This window comes from Triticum urartu, chromosome 1A, assembly GCF_056163025.1.
Source record: "Triticum urartu cultivar PI428250 chromosome 1A, HENAU_Tu73, whole genome shotgun sequence".
NCBI lineage: Eukaryota > Viridiplantae > Streptophyta > Magnoliopsida > Poales > Poaceae > Triticum > Triticum urartu.
In genome coordinates, this window is record NC_141873.1 from 109639188 (window position 1) to 109661036 (window position 21849).

The 21849-nt window shown below is 42.1% G+C and overlaps 2 protein-coding genes across 10 annotated transcripts; one reads left to right on the forward strand and one right to left on the reverse strand.

Moving 5' to 3' along the window:
* Positions 1–1881: 1881 nt before the first annotated feature.
* LOC125550728 (pollen-specific LRR extensin-like protein) lies at positions 1882–6109 on the forward strand. Its single transcript, XM_048713800.2, has 3 exons — positions 1882–2164; positions 2593–2690; positions 5264–6109. The coding sequence occupies exons 1-3, from the start codon at positions 2015–2017 to the stop codon at positions 5907–5909; spliced, it is 894 nt and encodes a 297-aa protein (XP_048569757.1). The 5' UTR covers positions 1882–2014; the 3' UTR covers positions 5910–6109.
* A 2278-nt stretch (positions 6110–8387) lies between these two features.
* On the reverse strand, positions 8388–13868 carry LOC125550735 (uncharacterized). 9 transcript variants are annotated; one of them, XM_087514878.1, is made up of 9 exons: positions 13484–13868; positions 12963–13367; positions 12282–12348; positions 11512–11670; positions 10618–10821; positions 9915–10114; positions 9670–9830; positions 8809–8885; positions 8388–8724 (listed from the first exon to the last, which is right to left on the reverse strand). In XM_087514878.1, exons 2-6 carry the CDS (start codon positions 12995–12997, stop codon positions 10100–10102), a joined length of 480 nt encoding a protein of 159 aa, XP_087371004.1. In that variant the 5' UTR covers positions 12998–13367; positions 13484–13868; the 3' UTR covers positions 8388–8724; positions 8809–8885; positions 9670–9830; positions 9915–10099. The 9 variants fall into 9 exon arrangements, 6 of the variants coding, with proteins under 6 accessions (XP_087371004.1, XP_087371007.1, XP_087371019.1 ...); XM_087514881.1 differs by having other exon boundaries at positions 13455–13868; XM_087514893.1 differs by adding an exon at positions 9476–9510 and having other exon boundaries at positions 8816–8885; positions 12963–13868.
* Positions 13869–21849: the final 7981 nt, after the last annotated feature.

Consider the following 21849-nt stretch of genomic DNA (forward strand, 5'->3'; position numbering starts at 1 on the left):
TGCAAAGAAAAGGCAGATTCACGTGCCAAACACTAGATCTACGGATCTAAATCAACAAAAACCCACAAGGAACAACAGATCACAAGAAATTTGGTATGGCTATTTTTGTGGAAATTTTTCGAATTAGGGCTTAAAACTTTGAACTGAGGATAGAAAGTGGAGAGGTGTGGGTTTCAATTCGTGGCAACCTTGCTCTTGATACCAAATGGTGTAGGGCCAAACCCTTGTTTGCCCGATCTTCATGAATTAGAGGTGGATTTGAGGAGTAACATGAAGAACACAAGGGGGAAAGCACTCTATTGGAAAAGATCCACACACAAGGCACTCAAATCACAAGCAACGAGATAGATCACAAGCATCTAACAACAACAAAGAAAAAAAATACATAAGCAGTTCGTCCAAATCTCTAGGAGAGATGAGTCTTGATAATCCTATGATGGGATCCTTCTCCACAAGTGGAGTCCTTTATACTCCTAAGGAGTCATCCCCTCAAGAGGAGGTCTTCGTCTCCATGAGAGGAGCCATCTCCATGAAAGGAGTAATTCCACAAGGGGTGATACATCATACATGAGCTAAGCTCTATAGTTTTGGTTCTAATCTTAGCTAAGTCTAGAATGAAGGAGAGGGAAGGCTATATATAGTCCAAGCCAAGAAGGGGTAAGTGAGGAGGGGAACATGGGTTGCGCCCAACTCGCTGCGCGCAGACAGGGGCCGGAAGTTCCGAGCTTTCCAAGAGTTTGCACTGCTGCACGCGAGGGATGCCGGAAGTTTCAGGGGCCAGAAGCTCCAAGATGGAGGCCGGAGGTTCCGGGAGCTCCATGCTTCCTTCGCGGATAGAGTAGGCATGATCTTGTGCTTCGGAAACGAGACAGCACGCATGGAGTAGGCGTGATCTTGTGCTTAGATTCATTATCACGCTTCAAGCTCCGCTCAAACCTATGCATGCATAGAAGAGGAGGGTCAAGTAGTATAACATGCAAAAGGGATTGATTTCTGATCTTGAGCTCAAATGCACCCTGATGAACAGTAAAATATAAAATATAAAAAATATAAAAATTCTGAATTTTTGTTGTGGTAAACTTTGACAAATGTTTTGTATACTTGCAAAACTTCAGCATGAAATAACATTTGTGAAACGTGTGGAAAATCAACACCAAAATGTTTTCAAAACTGGCATTTTTGAAGCATCAATTTTTTTTGCCATGCCTTCCATGAATGTCATTTCGTGCTGAAATTTTGCAAGCGTACTAAACATTTGTCAAAGTTTACCAAAAATATTTAGAATTTTCTGAATTCTTTTACTATTTTTTTGATTTTACTGTTAATAAGGGAGCATTTGAACTCGGGAGCAGATACTCCATGTCCCAAATTTTAGGACTACTTTGAACTGAGAACAAAAATATAGAGATAGGATAGCTGCTGAACCGTCATTTTTTGGCTCAAATGTCCTTAAAAAACGTTTTTTGGGCAGCTGCTCTATTTTACATCACTTCTCAGCTCTAAAAACCCTTTTTTTGCAGCAGTTTCACTGGTATTTTGTATAAATTTCATGAGAAAGTATTTCTTTCTAAATATTTGTGTATAACTTCATGAAAAAGCAATTCTTTCTAAAATCATGCGAGTTGGGATTTTGTGCTTAGACTCGGAGAGCAGAAGAGAGAGAGAGAGAAAGAGAGATTTCTCTAGTAATTCATCTCCGAACTCAGTAAAAAGTAAAAAACCTCTCTTTTTTGCAGCAAATTCACTGGATTTTTGTATAAATTTCATGAGAAAACATTTCTTCCTAAAATTTCACGAAAACCTGAACAATTCTTTCTAAAAATATGTGTATAAATTTCATGAGAAAACAATTCTTTCTAAAATCACGCGAGTTGGGATTTTGTGCACTCGGAGAGCGGAAACGAAACAACGCTTTCTCCCCTCACTTTTCCCCTTCGACTCTTCTCTAGCTCCCACCCTCACCTCCAAGAAGCAGCCAATCCAGCAACCCGTGCCGCCGCGCCGCGCCGCGCGGATGGCGGGTGGCAGCGGCGAGGGCGCCGCAATGTCGCCGCCTTCCTCCTCCGGCGTTGGCGGCGGCGGCGGTGGCGGAAAGCGCGGGAGGGATCCGGAGGAGGACGTGTACGTGGACAACCTCCACTCCCACAAGCGGTACCTCAGCGAGGTCGGCGCCCCTTCAGTCTCCATGGCTGTGCCTCCCCATGGTTCTTGGTTTGGGCCTGAATCAGTTTGGGGAAACGGCTTTCTGTTTCAGATTCTCGGCGGTTTATAGCTTCCATGAACAGAGTTCTTCTCTCGTTGCGTCGATTAGCGATTCCTTTGATCCGTGATCCTTCCAGTACGAGAGAGACGGGCTTCCTTGGTTTCTGGCGCTGAATTTCGTTCTTACTGATCTCTAACTCTGCGTCTTCCTTGGTTTCCCCTTTCTCTATCTTCTTCTGCTATCCGGATTAGAATTCAGCTTTGTATCATTTACATAGATTCCCGGTTCTCAAATAGCTTAAGTTCTTGGGAAACTATACTGAACAACATTTCTGTTTTCCCCCTGAATATTGTTGCTTTATCAGCTGACCGGTGGCTGTGCTAGTGCAGATAATGGCGTCCAGCCTGAATGGGCTCTCTGTTGGAGATTCGCTTGCCGACAACATCATGGAGTCCCCTGCGAGGTCGGAGAGTTCCTCTTGTATCAGGTTTGTGTGCTCTGATTCCGTGTACATTTCATCATGTTTACATCTCTGATCGTTTGTCGAAAAGCGGGTCTCAGAAATCCAAGATATATATGATGTATACTCTTTTGATCTCGTAGTATTCGGTAGGATTACTATCGATCTATCTATAGAGATACTAAGCTCCCATGATTTGAAGGGTTGTGGTGCTTCACGGGTTGTGGGGTCGCCGGGTCGGTGAAGGCCCCACTTGTAAGATTGTTTGTTGTTTGGTTTTATTTGTCCTTTTCTTTTATATTTTATTTTCCACATTTTAATTCACAAGTGCTTAATAAAATTTGTAAACATTAAAAAACAAACATTTTTTAGATTCATTCATATTTATTACATTCATGGATATTTTCGAAGTTCACGCTCACTTTTAAAGTTTGTGAACACTTTTGAAATTCAAAATTTCTTTAATTTGTGAATATTTTTTGAAATCCATGAATATATTTCGAACTCGTGAATGTTTTGCAAAATTCATGGTTTTTAAATTTCGTAATATATTTTGAAATTACTGAAAATCTTTTAATTAAACTAACTTCTTCAAATGGAAAATGATCGTCAATTTTTTTTCTTAGCTAGCATTAGGCGAGCGAGAAAAACTAAGTGAGCAAGAGGAGCAGGGAGACAAGCTGAGCGGGCATGATCTTCGTGGGCTCGCATATGTGAGTGTTATAGCAACAATTTCACGGTTGTAGCATGGAATAGGAGCTCTCAAGAGGCTCAGACGACCACCATCAACTGACACCACAGCCTAAACGTGTAAATACACCACAACCATGCACCAAACAATTTCATTCTCCCCTGGAGACAAATACAGTCTCCAACAACACTGACATTATATATGAAGAGAAAACACCATCAAAACATAATTAAAGCACAATTCAACACATATAAAATCCAAAGAAAACAACCAATCACAATAATCTACTTGATACAAAAGAGTTAATCTCAGAGTGAAGAATGGCGCGGCAAAGCGCGCGTTAGCCTCTAGTTATTTTCCAATTCAGCAGCTGATCTTCAAAAAAAATTCAGCAGCTAATGTAGGGCCTCTTTGATTCATGGGAAAAGTGGAGGAAAATATGTAATAGAAAATTCCTTTGGTGACATTGTTAATGGAGGAATTTTTCCTTTGGTGTGGTTTTCGAAGGAAAAACAAAGGAATTTTACCATCCACGCAGATTTTTTTTTTGCATTTCTATGCACAAAGAACAAGGCAAAGGCCATAATAAGTTGCATAAAAAAATATGATATTACCTTTGCATGTGTTTAAGCTTTGATTTGAAGCTTCTTAGGATTCATGTGCTTTAATGTTCCCCCGAATCAAACACCCAATTCCACAAAATTCCCGTGTTTTCACAATCCTCTGTTTTGCACGTGCAATCCTATCACATTCTTGTGTTTTTCATATTCCTATTTTTTTGGAATCCTGTGAATCAAAGAAGCTCTATTATGTGAGAGGAGGAATGAAATATTTTTGTGGTTCCGTATCTATTTCAGTTATAACATGCTCATCTTTTGCCTAAAAGGGATCTATTATTCTATCTTATCCATACAGTTCTCTATAAAATTGTAAACACCCTAATTTTCTCTTTAATCTTTTGAGAAATGCGGTCAATATCCTTGGGTTTTAGATTACGACAAACAGGGCTGTGGTGTGGCCTCTGTTTCAAATATTTCAGCAATTACTTGACCATAAAAAAAAAAGATTTGGGGATGGTAACTCCGGTGTGGTTTCTATTGAATCTAAAATAGTGAGGGTGTCATTTTCATCCATTCATCTCTTTCTCCAGCTTGTCTAAAAGTTATGTTTACAATATTGCTGCATTTTCTAGAACAGCGACCACACTATAATATTTTATAAGATGACTAGCGTAGTTTGTCAGAACTCCTTACAATGTTCATGCTGATTTCCATAGTATGATTAAGCATCTAGGAATTAATATTACGTGTAACGGTACGGTTGGTTCTAATGTATTTGCGGTACAATTGTATTTCGATGTTTCTGTAATACACAGCATGAATAGTGAATAATCTGGACAAAGTCTTCCATCTATATGCTTATGACTAATCTGGAGCTTCTGGATACAATCTGATCCTTCTACTTTATTGCTCGATGATTGCATCCACATGTAAGCATTTAACTTACTGAATCATTATAAGCATGTTCTAGAACATGTCAAGCTATCATGATATAATTAAGAATATTACTTAAGGAATGCTTCTGAATATTGTTGTCCACAATGTCTTCTCGCCAGACGCTTATCCATTTAGGAGCCGTGGTCATAAGCAGTCTGCTTGAGGATAGAATACTTATATAACTATATGTGTTCCATTTGTCTTCGATACACTTTGGAACCATCAAAGATCAATTATTGCTTGTTTCTTAGTTTTCCCAGGTCTTTTTTTCTTTTCTTGGATCCGTCTTTTTATATTTGATACAATTGATTGTGGGACTTATTTCAGTAGGTAAAATGGTGCTGCTCTTTCTCAGCAATTATATTTCTTATGGTGCACATGTTATAATGTCTTTTCCTATTTGTCACTTTCAGGGACGAAATAATCTCCCAATACTCACCAATGTCAGAAGACTCAGATGACTACCGGTACTTCGACACACAACTAAACCCCAACGGGAGTCAAGGTGATGCAATGGTCAGCCCATCAACTAGTCCAATGTCATCTCCTCACCGGTTCCAGAAACCACAAGCTAGTTTCCTACCATCAAGCCCATATCCTCTCCCCAGCTGCTCCCTCTCATCCGTGGCTTGTTCTCACCCTCGGCGTGGCTCTGAGAATGAAGGCCGGTTCCCGTCTTCACCCAATGACATGTGCCATGGCGCGGACCTGAGGCGAACGGCACTACTGAGGTCGGTGCAAATGAGGGTGCATGGTCCCCATGCGTATGACCCATCATTCGGCAGCCGGCAGGAGCAAGAACATGTCCATGAGCATGATGATGAACATGGTCATGAGCATCTGGAAGATTTGGGAGGGCCAGAAAGACCATCTTGCAGGAAATCAATTGATAATGAAGCTAGTGGCTACCAGGGGGCTGAAAACAGCTATGGGCGGCAGGAGCATGATATCGATTACATCGACGGCTGCACAGCTGATGATGTCTTGAGTGGCCCCAAGTTCAAGCAAGAAGATGATAACCAAGGTAATTCTGACGCCAGCATGGATAAAACTAGATAGGTACTATCAGAGTGCAATCACACCATGCAATTGTTGTAGTATTAATTATGGCAATGGGAGATCAGGTTTTTTGCTGTTGTAATTTTCTATGCCGTTGGATTTGTTGCAATCTGGCTGCTTTCCGCAATTTTGAAATTGTGGCATTTGAGTACCTGTCTGCTGTTTGAACGAAAAAGTCTTGCAGAGAGTGATTTATAGTATATCCGTGCATGCAATGTTTTTTCTGATTTTTTCAACGTTTGAAAGCATTACATGATGTTTGGGTTTTTTCTCGTTTCAGAGTGTATCATAGTGTGCGTTCTTATTCGTTGGTAGACAAATAGACATGACAATACACTGAAAAAAGAAGAAAAGGAAAAAAACATGAAACTATGTAACATTATGAAACAAAACAAATTTGACAGAGTAGAAAACATGGCACAAATATCAAAATCATGTGCATGGTAGAATATAATTTCTCGTGCGAACATTTAACTAGCACTCTCCTCAAACTAAAGCCTGAGAGCAACTCTAGCAGACCCCGCATCCCGCTCCGACCCGCAAAATAACCGCCAAAATGCGGGCCGGGCGAAAAACCTGCCCGATGAGACCCCACATCCCGCCCCGGCCCGCAAACAATTTTGAGGGGTGCGGCAAAATCTCGGCCCCAACCCGCGTATTCACGGGTTTTCCCCTCGCCGCTGCGGTGCCCTGCATATAAGCAGGAAGCGGTTGGTAGGGGGACATTTCAGCCCGCGCTTTCCCCACCAACCACCTCCCCTCGCTGCCGGGCCGCCGCCCAAGATTCCGGCGAAAGCAGCCGGCAGGAGCTCGCCGAAAAGCCGCCACACGCACGAGGGCTCCCCTCTCCCCTCTGCGTCGGCGGACAGCCGGATTTGCGGATCTGCGGACCTTCATCGCGGGCCGCCGGATTTGGCTTTTTCGGCCGTTGGTGGCTGCGCCAAGCGATGGAGTGGTCGAGAAGCATCTCCCGCAGCCCCGGCAAGGGCGCATCGCCGCATGCAGGTACGGGTTCGTCCTCCCGACGCCGCCGACGATTTGCGGGCATGGATTTGTCCGGCCGTCCACCGGGCTCGGCGCTCGCGCAGCGGCTCTATGGCTCGCCGATGCCGCTCATACAGTGCGACGACTGCACGCGGACTGTGCTGCGGCTAACTTCGGGCACGCCGAAGCACCCCGGATGGATGTTCTTCAAATGCGAAAACGACGGGGTATGTGCACTTGTGCTAGCTCATTTTGATAGCTCATTCTTTGGTTCAATTGCGGTAGCTCATTTCGAACATGCTCATTCATGTGTGTAGGAGGATGGATGCTCATTTTGGTTTTGGGAAGGCGAATACATTGATTTATTGATAGAAAGAAACTTAATAGACGTTGACGCACTCCTTAGAAGAATAGAAGGCAATGATGCGGCTGCATGTGCAACTAGAGGGGAAGAAACGTTTACTTCTTTCAAACCAAAGATGAAGAAAGGAGAATGCAAAATCAAGAATCCGCAGATAAACAATCAATGCATGGAGAAGATATTAATCCAACTAGTGGGAGCAGTTATGGAAGTTGGAAATCTTTTAAAATGCATACTTGTGGTTCTTGTTTTCTTTGGTCTTACTATTCTAGCAAAGATTTGATGATGTCTTATGTATTTAATGTTATTGAAAAAGCAAAGAAATGCATTATGTTGGATCAAATTAAGGTGCAAATTTAGGGTTTTCGGGTTGGAAGGAGCTGCGCCAGATCAGACACCGCAAAGCCGACCCCTAAAAACATATTCCGCGAATATCATTTTTTACGGGTCCGATATGCGGGATCTGCCGCGGACGGCCCGCAAAGACGTTTTTCCGCAAACTGCAAACACATTTTGCGGATCGACGGGATAAGGGGTCTCCTAAAATTGCTCTGAAGCAGCATCCTCAACAAAAAAAGAAAGCCTGAAGCAGCGATATGGGTCGTATCGGCATGTAGTCCCATTATTTGTACCGTCCAGACGGCCAGATTGGTAGGTAGGCAGGGCATTGAATATAGCATGTGCGAGCGTCAGATATTCAGAGAGTATCTTTGGACGATGGTAGGTTGTATGTACTGGAGATCCGGCCGGTAAGTTGACGAATGGACCGCTGGTACAGGACCTGCATCAGTCATGTACCAATGGCAACAAACTCAGTGTTCCCACCAAGGTACATACAACAAATATTTCAATGGTTTCCAACCAGTACTGCGCCTGACTTCTTGAAACACATCCTGCAGTATAACATTGTGAAGCTCCGTCGCGCCCCATTGCATGGGACTAGTGGTTGGGGCGCCACCGGGTGGCGCCTCCTGAGAGAAAGTTGGGGCGGTGTCAGGTGGATTGCGCCTCTTATACTCACTTGTTTGTACTATGTAGTGTTATTGTGTTAGACTTAAAGTACAAGAACATGGAAGTTGGTGACTGGAACAATAAGACAGAGTTATAGAAAACATTCAGAGAATGGATCAGCCTTAAAAGAATAATAGTGACATCATATATACTAAGAGGCTTGTATGAACACAAAAGCAATAGTTTTATAGTTTAGAGGACTGATCACATACAATATCGGTGGTTCAAAAGTGACAGAATAGTGACAGAATGATAGTACTTGCTATAAACCACCAACTGATTCAGAAAGTACAGCACCACACATGATATGTCAAGAACAAACAACAAGAGCAGTGTGCGGAACGACCCGTCAATGATGTGCAACGTCCTAATCCATGAGAGCCATCTCTCCTCCAATAACGCCTGATGCTAGATGAGTCCCCGAAGAGGCCCCCGCTGAGCAATGGAAATGAACGGCTTCTGACAAGGCAAGAACACAAAACATGAATATAGGAAGAGGCAGAAGCAAGGAGAGGAGAGGGACCAAACGACGGGGGCACTTACCTTTTACCTGCTAATCACCATATCATTCGTCATCGTCACCTCCCACGCCTCGCCCGCCACTGCTCATCAACGCCGCACTGCCATATTCATGTTGGTACTTTAATAAAAGTGAATTTTATCCATACAGGGTTTTGTGCTTCTGCTGCTAGAATGCATCTACGAAGTCCCTATATAGTATATGTTATCAAATTTACTCCTCTCTGATGTCTATAATTACCATCTACTCCCTATGTTCCTAAATCTCTTAGATTCTTACATGAACATGATACTATACTGACATTTGGTGTAAGTGGTATTTTTTAGAATGACGAGATGGTCCTCACGCCCCGACATCGATCTATTCTGGCTTCCCGCCTCATGCTCTGCATGGATCTATGTCTGTCTTCCTTTCTCCTACTATTCCTGCTTTAAGCCGTTGTCGCTACCGCCAGGCCCACATCAATCAGTCGCCACCATCTCTAGGGTTTCGCATAGAAATGGAGCAGAGCGGATGGGTGGAGCGGTGGCCAAGGGAAGGAAATGGGGTGAGGCAGGGCGGCAAGCAAGAAAAATCAAGTGTATTTTAGTTCAGAGATAAGTCAGTCACATACTAAACAGTAGTTCACTAAGGTGAGGATTTTGCATTAGGTACAACTACCTATGTAAAACATCCAGAACCTCAACCCACCTGATATTGGATGTCCAAACTGAATCATTGCATCCCTAAACATGGAATCATGGTTTAGTTTTAACTGTCAAGAATCTGCGTAATTATGGTCATATGCACTGCCATTTTATTTAGATAAGCAGGCCAGTAGTACACTGATAAACAGAGCAAGATATAGGACTAAATCTGTTTATATGTTCGAGAAAGAAAAGTACCAGACTGAGCTAAACAGTTTGCAGGGGTATAAAATTCGTCGTTGCAAATTTGAGTCGATGCCCCTGTAAGGCTGTAACTTCAAACATCAAGTCATGTTGCATTTTCTCGACGCATTCCAGACATCAAGATTCCATTACATAAATCCACAAAAATCTAAAACCTACAGAAAGATCAAACAGAATTTAGTTCGAAGAACACTCTGAAATTTGATATGGAATGTCACCAGCGACAGTGCATTAAGAACCTGCATGTGGGCCAGTATATGGTCTGTATTGGCACTCTGATTCATTTTTCAGCTTGCAATAATAAGGATATATTCCCAAGCATCCAAAGTTCTGGAACTTTTACAGAACCTCTAGAGAGGCGCCAACCTTCTCCAAAGCAAGGCATCTTATGTTACCCAATTCACTCCTGCAAGTTGGACGACAATTATGAACCCTTGGCCTGCATTCAGAATAAATAGCATGGCCATTGGAGCAGTGCATGCACAAATGCGACAATAGTAAAAGAACCTCTAGACACATTCATAACTTTCTTTCTGAGCAAGGATTTGTAGTGTAAATTCTAAATAATGAGATATCAGCCCTCCTTGTAGAATCAATTGATAAGGAACAATCTGGACAACGTTGAAAATGAAAAAGGAGAGCGTGCAATCTGTAAGTTCAAAATGTTTGCAGGGAGCTAGTCGGGGGTAGGCCTGATGCATCGGGTGGTTAACAGAAAGGAAGAGATGCTACCTATTAGTGTGAAAGGGATTCATAGAAAAAGGTCACAAAACCAAAACCCTATTTTAGCTTTGCCTACCTTGGTCAGCAATGTCATATTCTTTTGGAACTGGGTATTCTTATATATTGGCATACACATAGAAAGCCAAAAACCTAGAAAGGCTAGTAAGATACAAACGATATGCTATAGTTAAATGTGATTAGTTCGGCAAGAAGACATACCTGATGAACTGGAGGATACATGGGAACCAAACACATGGGGCATTCCAATAGCTCACGCCCATTTCTAGAAACTATGACATTTGGATTCCGTGAATGCTTGATAACATCACAGACAAGTTCTACACATCTACATCCCATTCTTCGGAGGCTCGATAACTTCAGCGTCAATGTTGTCGAGATAGCCAGTTGGCGCCACAACCAAACCTATAGATACAGAATCGTGTATGGATGAGAAATATTTAGGATTGGAAGCAAATAGAAAGATAACATGAATTAATCCTGGGTGTAAAAAATGAAATGTCAATCTCAAAGGATGGCTGCAACCTGATATAACTCTCAAGACAAGTATTATCAGTAACATTACGTCACCGCGATACATAAAACTGATACATCAACTTGATAATATGAATTAACCCACAAATATATTGTCCTTGGAAGAAAAGATATATGTCAGTGGCGATACATAAAGGATCTATCATGAGTGCTTGTATCCACTATACAGAGAACATTTCTCTCTGTCAAATAACCTCATAGTAAATTAAATAGATTTTTGGAAGAAAAATCTGGTCTAAGTCCATGGGGTACCAGGGAATAAAATCGTTGGGGTACTGGAAAAAACATTCATCAAAAACACATTCCTCGAAGTGTGAAATATTCAGTCCAAAACTACATCAAGATTGAACGTCATACAATTTTCAAGACATGTCATTTATGCTTCTCTTACATGACTTTCCAATTTCTTTGCTTTGAAAGCAAACATATACTGGATGAATTATGAGAACTAACCAGAACTCTTCTGCATCAGATTGTAGTTACACACAAGTATTGTAAATGATTTGACATTATATCCAACTACTAAGATAACAAGGAGAGCTTACGGTTGGAGAGACATACACAGTCTAGAGCAAAAGGGAGTAGATTCACAGCTTTGTGCTCAGCGTCACCAATACAACTGACACATACTAATGGTGTCATCTCTGGACACCGCAGCAGTACGTTGCCAAATAATGGCGCAAGAAGTAATAGTAGCAGCCTTCGAGCTCCACGGCGAAGCTGGTACATAAGAAGAGAATCACACTGGATATTGTTCTTATCTTTCTAGAAAAGAGAAAAAATTGATTGAATTCCGGTTTTTTACACGCAGTAGAGCTAGCCATCAACATGCCAATCACACTATGAAGCTAACCTTTGTGGCACAGGATTTTTTGTGCCTATCCAGAAGCAAAAATAATAGTTCTTTAGAATCTCTAGAAGCCCATAAACAAGTCAGGGAGAAAAAGAAAGGAACATCACATGCATCTAGGAAAAACACATGTCTGGGACAACTTCTATGTGGTGGTAAATTGCTAGAAAGGGGAGAAAGAATTCATGTTCTCCCAGATATGTACACGTAGTTGCATACATTGTTGTACCAAGGATGCATGTGCAGTCTGCATTAAGGCACACATATCCCTCTTCCAACAGAATGAAGCAAGCAATGTATTGTATCAATCATATGAATGGCATGCTTGTAGTCAATTAAGTACATGTGTCAACAATCAGAACAAGAATAACCAAGTTCTTCGACCAAAGTTCAAACTGGAAATCAAGTGGGATAAAATTTGAAACTGTAAATCCAAAGAACAAACTGAAATTCAAGATCATCAAGACGATAGGAAGCCAACCATTTTTTGTGAAGTTGTCGTACTCGAAATCCCAGTCAATAACGCGACCAGTGAAGTCACGTAGCACCTAGGAAAAAGCATAGATCGATTTGCTTAAATCAAATTAAATTTATGTGGCAGTTTTTTAGAGAATAAGTGAGAAAACTGCACATAATATTTGGGCAGGGAGGGTGGTATCCTCAATATTGTTTCCATATGAGCAGGGGAAAATGTTATAATCCACATCACCAGCATCCTCTTTTATCACCTCTTCTTGTGTGCATTAGTACATTTTTCTAAATTCTGCTTGTTAAAACAGGGTGAAACTAACAAAAGGCTGATTGTATCTAGGACTTGATTATAACTAAAAAGCTCTTGACTTCACCACAAGAAAAAGCAGGAAGATGTTAACATGAAGCTGGCTATATAACATATTAATATAGTTTAGGATATCAACTGAAGCAAATACAATAGTTTTATTTTGCTACTGGTGTTATTACTGTTGGATGTGATTGCACATCGTGTATATTCACTCCTAAAGTCTCAATATTACCAAAGGAAATACTGAACATTGGCAAACATACACACAAGAAGGATCTCCATTCACAAGTACACAGAACTTACTTGGCAATAAAAGTACTTGGAATTTTCTTGCAAAGTTAATATGTTCAAATGTAGATCAAGTGGCATAGTAATTTCTACCTGTTCTGCAAACTGTATATATCTTGCAATACCATATTTGAATTGAGTTCTGCCTCCAGAGAAAACAAGATAATCGCCAGACATTGTGACCCAGTTCTGATCCTTCTTATATTCCACCAGTTTGGGGTGACCGGGTGAGGAACATTGTTGTACCAAGTATGGAATTCAGAAAGGAGATTACCAAAGCATTAGTAGTCTGCTAATTAAACCTTAAGCTACAGAAGGCATTGATTAAATCAAGGTAAGCAGTACAAGATGCACTATCTGCCTTGAAATCTCATAATGGTTGAAGGATCAAGGGTCCTAATAGTATCAGATTATGAATCTGAACCCTTCAAACCATATAGATTTTCCTCTGCTAATATTTTGCACCTGCAAGAGTCCTCCTTCACTACCAATGATGCCCTGATGTATGAATAATATAATTAGACTTGTCAGCACACAAGAACGTTGAAAGAAAATTACCTCCAAAGGAATCAATAATGCAGACACCTTCTTTAGGCAAGCATCCAGATGCATACCAAGAAGATGGGTCGGAAGAGGCGGAGCTGGGCTGGCCGCCGCCACATGCGAGCGGGGATGGAGTCGTCGGCCACATTTAGGGCCCTCCCACAGGCCGCCTCCCCGTCTGCAGCGGTGCCGAGGAGCCCACGACAGCAACGGCGGTGCGGGGCGTGCTCAGCGGAGAGATCGGCTTCGGTGGAGGCTGGACCCTGTGGAGATGGCGTGGCGCGCTGAGGGACGGAGGAGAGTGAGGCGGAGCAGACAGAGGCAGCGGCGCTGAGGTGGGAGAGGAGACGAGCCGGCAGTGAGGAAGGGTTGCGTGAGTGCCCTGCTCTTTCTCTCTGTCTTCGATATGGGCCGGCGGCGACGTGAGGGAAGGAAGAGGAGACGCACGCGGGGAGTGAGGGATTGGGTGGGCTAGCTGCCTTTATACCTCCACCATTGAAAAAACCAACGGATGAGATTGTATAGATGAACGGATCGGACGGCCAGGAATCGGTGATGACGTGGCTACTGCGAGGGTCCGCCCATTACGCGACTGTTAATGGGTTTTACTAGTGGTTGGCACGCCTCCTCAGCGTTCATATGCGCACTTATCTAGTTTATGCATGTTGATGGGTCTAGGTTGATCTTTGATCGCACTTATATATATCAAAAGTGATTTGACTACAGGTGATATGCTTTGCTGACTTTAACCTTCCGATTGATTCGAGAATTCATTACAAACTTGCTATTACGAGGATCATATGTGCTCCTCTGCGTGGTAAACGTACGTACGACAAACCAAGACATAGAGCTCCCTTAATGTACATGCTTTGCTGATTTTAATCTCCCGATTGGTTCCAGAATTCATTACAAACATGCTATTATGAGGATCACATGTGCTCCTCTACGTGGTAAACGTACGTGCGGCAAACCAAGACATGGAGCTCCCTTATTGTATCTGGACAGCGACGCCATGGGACAGACTCGCCTCCTTCCTGGATCTCCCTGTCAGGGGTAGAAAAGGAGAAAAGTTAATTATTTACCTAGAGAGTGTATCTGCAAGCACGAAAGTCACTCCAATTTTCTAGGCAATTAGGGAAGAAAAGAATCACTTTTGTGCTGGACGCGGGCGCTCTGTAGGTTACGACCAACTACGGTGCTGCTCAGTTTCACCTCTGCGGCCGGTCTTACCGGACAACTACCTAGTCCTGCTTGCTGATCAATGCATCAATTATATTATTGTAATCCTGATTTTTATCTGTCTTATGCATTATTTGGCCAACTTTATTGCTTCTTTAACAATACATGTTTTGACTGAATTTACCAAAATTCAACAAATTCAACTATTCATCGTCATTTTGCAGAACAACGCGCAAAGGCACTATAAAAATCTAGTAATTGTCAAAGGGGAAAAGGACAAGAAAGGAGGGATCAACTTGTGCTAAGACTTCACAAGGAGGGAGAGAGAAGGGAAGGGAAGAGGGCAACCAGATAAGGATAGAAGAGAAGGGAGAGGAAGCAGATAGAGGAGGGGGAGAAGGCAAAAGATGGTGCCACACACCAGATATCGGACACTGGGTGTATGATCCCCTATGCTGACTTGCTGCCGATGGCGCCTCTCACCAGAAATGAGAGCTGGGCTGTCTCATCACCTGTGATTCCTGCAATTGTATTCTAACAAAGTAGAAAGGAGGAATCCCAAACATGAGAGGTCCTAAGATCTTGCAACATGGGCAAACTGCTCATAAATGTCTTACAACAAAACCCGCAGAATAACTTCGCATAGGATAAGATCTTGCATGGGAAGTACCTTCTATCTTTTTAGTTTCATATGATCAAAAGTAGGTGCTGGAACAGACCCACTGTATAAATTCGGCCTCCATCTTCACTATCCACAGTGCATACAAATTACAAATGTGTCTTCGTCATTCACACCAGTCAAAGAAATTTTACCAATGAAATGGCAAGTTAGAAGAAGGTTACCTGCTGATTCGTGTATGTGCCGTCAGTAGTGTCACTGAATTTGTTCATCTTACCAAGATGAATCTCTTTGTACTTCCTATAGTACCACAGTCATGCTAGTTGGACAGTAAAGAGACACGCACAAAGAGATAGAATAAAGTTTAGGCCATACACAGCAACAAGTAATGAAGCGACACCAAGAAACTCAACTTGTCCTGCTGCGAGGAATTGGCCAATATATGAATCAGAAGGTAAAGTGTGTCAGCCAGAAGTTTGAACTCATCAATCACATCCATCAGCCAATCCACCACGACCCCAATATAGTCATCCCTCGGCCTCCTCGATTGTTCAACCTGTAATGTCACAAGATGCAAAAAAAATAAATCACATAGGTATATCTCATTTTGTCAAGGAGTCGATTAGCATAAGGGGTCAAGGAAGAATTTTACTAAGCGCTGACCTAAGATGAAAACATTTTGGCTGATGCACTTTTCAAATTGTGAAAGCGGATAAGCAGTGTAACCACACACAGAATCTTCTGGTTGCGGAACGACTGGTTATATTAATGTTTGTTGAGCAAAACTGATCCAGAACGGATGCTCCACCGCCCTGTATTTTTTTTCCTGGCTGTACGTATCACAAAAGTTTCCAATCGTATATATGACCCCTTCTTGGAACTCATTTTCATAGATACACATCCTATATGTGGGGATCGTTCCTTCCATTGTGTTGCCCTGAAAAGTTGTACATAGACTGAATCATATAATCTGCAGCAATGAGATGTGAGATTGTAGTTCCGTTATGAATTTTACCTTGTGATCAACCATAAGGAAATTTGGACCATATAACACAGTAGAATCCGTATTAGTGTGTTCCCACATTCTCATGATACGAATGGTGAGCTTCATCTACTATAAGTGTCTGGCTATTTCTCTTTTGCAGAGGTCCCTCCATGAGGATGATTTGGCACCTATGTATATAATAACTATCAGATACATAGTCAATGCACAATCTTTTAGAATTTTGATAAAAATTTACAGTACTGCAAGTTTGGTAAGCCTAAGAAGATTTGAAAATATAGAGCTCAAATGAATAAGCTTATTAATCAGCCTAGTCAGCTCCTGTGTTGGCGAGGACGATCAGGGAACAGAGGAAACCGTAGTCATGGTGGGAGGAGGAGAAGGCGAGTACTTGGGATAGCCAGTGGCGCCGATGGAGGAGTCACGGCTCCGGAGCATATGCGGACACGATGTGCGCAAGCACAGCATAGGCGGCATGATGGACCCTACGAAACCATATGCCTCCAAGGACTTGGCATGGCAGGGTCTTGCTGTTGCAGCCTGACTTTGCAGTCAACACGATCCGAGCATGACCCCTGGATATGACTATGCTTCTAAACAGGAAAATCTTGGACAACTGCAAGATAGTCAAGCTGAAGTTACTCGTCTAGTGGAACATGTAGCAGTGTCCAGAGAGAATTTCTGTCATCTGAAATGGGGCAAAGCATACTTCTTAAATCCTGAAGAATACTTTTCAAGTGTTGATTCTATATGTCTCATAGCTTACAGAAGCTTCACTTTTTTCTCTGATGTCGTGACCCTAATTCTTTTATAATATGTTCAGGCATTTACTGAAAATCAAACTATCTATGATTTATAATACTTGCCAAAATAACTTGATGCCCCCTATGTGCCTTTGCTGAATCTGTTTTCAAAGTTATCTGAACCCATGCTGCATCATCACAAAATATCTTTAATAAAGAACAATGCCTCACATTGAAAAAGCCACGCTACTATTGCTTTTTACTATAATACACATCTTTGTTTACTGTTCCGAGTATAAAATGTATGCAGTGAGATATATAATAGAAGATGAATTTTGCATTTGGTCATATCTATGGCTGAACTAAGCCAAGACTTGGTCTAGCCTGAATAATTCTATTACTTATCGAAAGAACAGTAAGTGGTCGGGCCCTTCCCCGGACCCTGCACAAGCAGGAGCTACGTGCACCGGGCTGCCCTTTTTATCATCAAAAGAACAGTACAAAGTTCCAACAAATACAAAACTCCTTGGTCTTAGCGGATTCCAAAATACGCCACCTAAAGAGGAGCGGACAGTTGTACAGAATTAGAAGAGAGAAAAAACCTATGAACACGCAGGGAGCTGCCATACATGTAAATTTAACAGAAGACTGGGAAGTTCTCTAAATGCTTATTTTCTAGTACCCGAATTACTTAAACTTATGGACAGTGTGTATGATACCTAAGAAGTGTATACATGAAAAAGTGTTTATAAGTTCCAAGTAGTTTTGGTGTATGTAGCATACATGAACTATATCTTCTACATCAATAGTGGACATTAGCAGTATTAGTTCTGTTCATGGAAATTATTCAGTAGGGTAGCATTTCATTCTATAAAAGCTGTAGAGGGCTATTTAAATTTTGAAACATTGAGTACATGGCATGGTGGAGAGTACTGGTGTGCTGGACCATACCAACTTAAGAGCTCCTTAATAATACTATGGTCTGCCATCATATTCCACTTGACCAAAACTCCACTTTTCATTCTTCAACACTCCTTCAGGAACACTTCAGGTATATATCTTCATGGGGACTACCAGAAACTGAAGCACATGGTATCATGCAAGAAGCATAAATATAGCATTAGTAGTTGTATGAAACATGCCAACCTTGTCACCCAGTTCTTGATTATGGTCAGGTGGTTAATCTAGGATTCAAATCAAACAACTTTTTTATCCGCCAACTCTGAAAGATTTTAAGTGTTATCTGTTGAGCTGCTCTTTTAAATATATTTCACTCAATTTCGGCTGTTGTTTTTCCTTCTGGACAGGGCGGGATGGCTATGGAGGTTTACAATTTATTGAGAAGAATATATATTTAAATAATATTAACCTATCCCATGGTTGAACTCTTGGAAAATGTTATAAAGATGGGTCCCATTTGTCTGGTACAACCTGACTTGTTATGTGGGGACTTGTATGGCCATATAGATGGTGAAGTTGCCGTTCCAAAATACCCGCGTTCCAGACCCCTTGCAGTATGGTAGTGCCGCTGAAACAAACAAAACAAATACCAGATTAGAAGTTTGTACCTCTTACTGACGATGATGGCCAATCGCCTCGCTGTGTGTAATATTTATGGTAACTGTTTATCTCTTGAATGGCCAGAGTTGGAAACTTTTCATGGTAACTGTTTATCTCTTGAATTAATAGACTAATGTAATATTTATGCAACCATGGCCAGAGCTGTATCATAGTAGTCTACATACACAAGGTACATGGATGAAAACAGGGGTGCGTACCTCAGTGTTATATCAAGTATATTATAAGTAAACATATTAGATTATAATTTATTTACAACATGTAGACTAAATCTGCTAATTTACTTTACAAAACCATTAAAATATGCCCATATGACCACATTAAATTCCTAATGAAACAAAGTTGTCGATATCAGATAAGATGGGCATAATCGAGAGAAGAATCCATCAGCATCATGTTGTTCCTAGACTAACATAGATTGCTATTTTTCTTAAATAGGATATCAATTTTTTTGTGTGAATTCCATTCAACAAAGAATATAGAAGGCTTACTACCCAGAGTTTCTTTCGGGAGAAAAAAAAACAATTGTGCTTGCATGACGGATGACATAAATCAGACAAATAATCAATGGATAGGGGTGCGTGGAAGTTAGTTATCCACGTGCCAGAACCATGATTTGGTTTCGAGAAACCTACCCCAACTTGTTTGGGACTGAAGGCTTAATTGTTGTTGTGTCTTATGCACAGTTTTCACACTGGTTTAGAAAAATCATTTGTGTTATCAAGATGAATGCTTATTTATTGAGCAATGACAGTGACCACAAAATTATGTATTGATGCATCGAATCCGTAGAGAATCGAGTTATGACACAATTAAAATACTAAAAACGCGGCAAGAACTGGATCCAGGGCAGTTCATACAGATTATCATCTTGTCACTAGTCTGTACATGAAGCATGAGCAAATCATTCCAGTGTACCTCACAACCCTGATAGGATGGCATCAGCATCTATAGAAAATTAACAGTCCAGAGTAATATTCACTGGTTGCAGTTAAAGAGTAGCCCAACATACAGCATTTGCCATTTCAATATATGAATTAACATGCAAAAGGGGGAAAAGAACTGAAGTCAAAACCTGTTTTGAAAAATCCAGTCCAGCATCTCTGAAGGCCTTTTGTTCTTCTAGTAGACCATTCCGGGTTTCAGGTGTACCACCACTCTGTACGTATAAACAAGCATGTGATGCGAACAAGTATCTAATAGCAATGGGAAAAGAGAGGCATAATAAGGAAATATAGGACTATATATGTACCTTAGAGATTAGAATTACAAGAGTAGATTTAATTTCCTCCCCTAGTTGAGCAATTTGATGATCAATTCCAGCAGGGTCGGTGTTGTCAATAAATCGTATCTGATATCCAGCAGAAAAAAGGGTAATGCTTATAGTGCTTGAAACACACATAAATACACAGAATGAAAAAATGCAATCAAGGTACATTGCGCAGATTAGAGAACTCGGGACAATACCTTCAATGGGGGGTTATCAGACGCAAGTGCCTCAGAAACAAATTGAGGCCCCAAAGATGATCCTCCAATTCCTATAGAGAGTATTTGAGTAAACGACCAACCTGAGATGACGGAGGTTTAATCTGCATTGTTATAGCAAAACTGGCTTTTAAGAGCTTGTAGTGAACAAATGATTAAAAGTGAAGGTACGAAAAGCCTGACATAATCGGCACCCATATCTTGTATGATGCACATTCCTAAAATACAAGCTTGCGTTGTGAGTATTACAATGACAGAGCATGCTTACACACAAACATACTCAAGACTTCCTCATGGATGCCATATCACAGCAACAGAATTGTACAAATAAAACCTGTACGCTCGACTTCTTCTGCTAATTTCGTCCCGAATGCTTCCAGGTGCCTTGCTAGACAACTAACTAAAGCTAGCTACCACTGGCACTCTTTCTCTGACTGACTATAAGCAATTGCATTGCCTCAACCCATCCCCAGAATTAAGCTTTTAATAATGGCAGAGATATAAATACACAAGAGTGGCAGGAAGAGCACTAACCTGTTCAGTAGTCATGGATGACTTTGGTCGGGGAAGCTGCAATTGAAGTGAAGAACCTGACTTTAGCTTATTGAAACGCTATTCAGTTTAACTATATATTTAATTAAAATGCAAAGCCAATGAGCGAGATATTATAACAGTACAATACCTTCATTATGAATAAAAAGATGGTTCTCATTTGGCAAGGTAATTAATTCCAATGCCTCATAACCTCATATATTCCTGAAGTGATGATCCAAATACTAAGAAGTGGTGTTCCGATAAGTTTTGTGCTAACACGTTTGTACCTAGAACATAAATTTATGATAAGCTTCACATGTAGCTCAGTTACGAGGCTCGGTTACGAAGATTGATGCTATCTACTATATTGATTTCATTCTGTACTCCTCACACACTCCACACACACAAAAAATTAAAGTCCACCGAGTCAAACTTTATTCCTACGGCGGCGAGTACTTCAACCTCGCTACCCAGTCGCCCCCGCGCGCCACCGATTCCTTCTACCGCCGCGCCGCTCTGCTCTTCCTCTCGCTGCAGCCGCACCCGCCGCCGCTGCACCCTTCTCCACCAAACCCTAACCCTAGCCGCTACCTCGCGCCCACACGCCACCGCCATGTCGTGGCCGTCCTTCCCCGGCTCCTCCACCACCTACTCGTCCAACCCGTTCGCTGGTCTTGAGCCCTCCGCCGCCGCCATCCGTGACCTCAATATCGAGGCCCGGGTCCCTATCCGTCTCGACAGCTCTAGCACGTCGTACTACGCGTGGAAGACCTACTTCAACCTCGTCTTCCGCGAGTATTATCTCACCGAGCATATTGACGGTTCCGTGAACAGTGCGTACATGCGCGGCGACCCGGAGTGGTCCACCATCGAGGCCACGATCATCCGTTGGTTCTACCAGACGGTCTCGAAGGACATCTTCCACACGGTCGTCGCCGAGGACGATGACACCTGCACCGTGTGGACCAAGATCAACGCGCTCTTCACCGACAACAAACTTTGGCGCCTTGTTTTCTTGCAGCAGGAGTTCTTCGGCTGTCACCAGGACAACTCCACTATCGATGAGTACTGCATGAGGCTCAAGATGCTCGCCGACGAGCTCCGCGACATCGGTGCTAAGGTCTCTGACGACCTCATGCTGAGCACCCTCACCGCCAGTCTTAATGAGGACTTCGGCAATGCGACGTCCAACCTCACCCTGCTGCCGCAATCCACTTTCCAGCGCGTTGTCGCGTACCTCAAACTTGAGGAGCGCCGGATGACGAAGCTGAAGCAGCGGGTCCAGCACACCGCCCT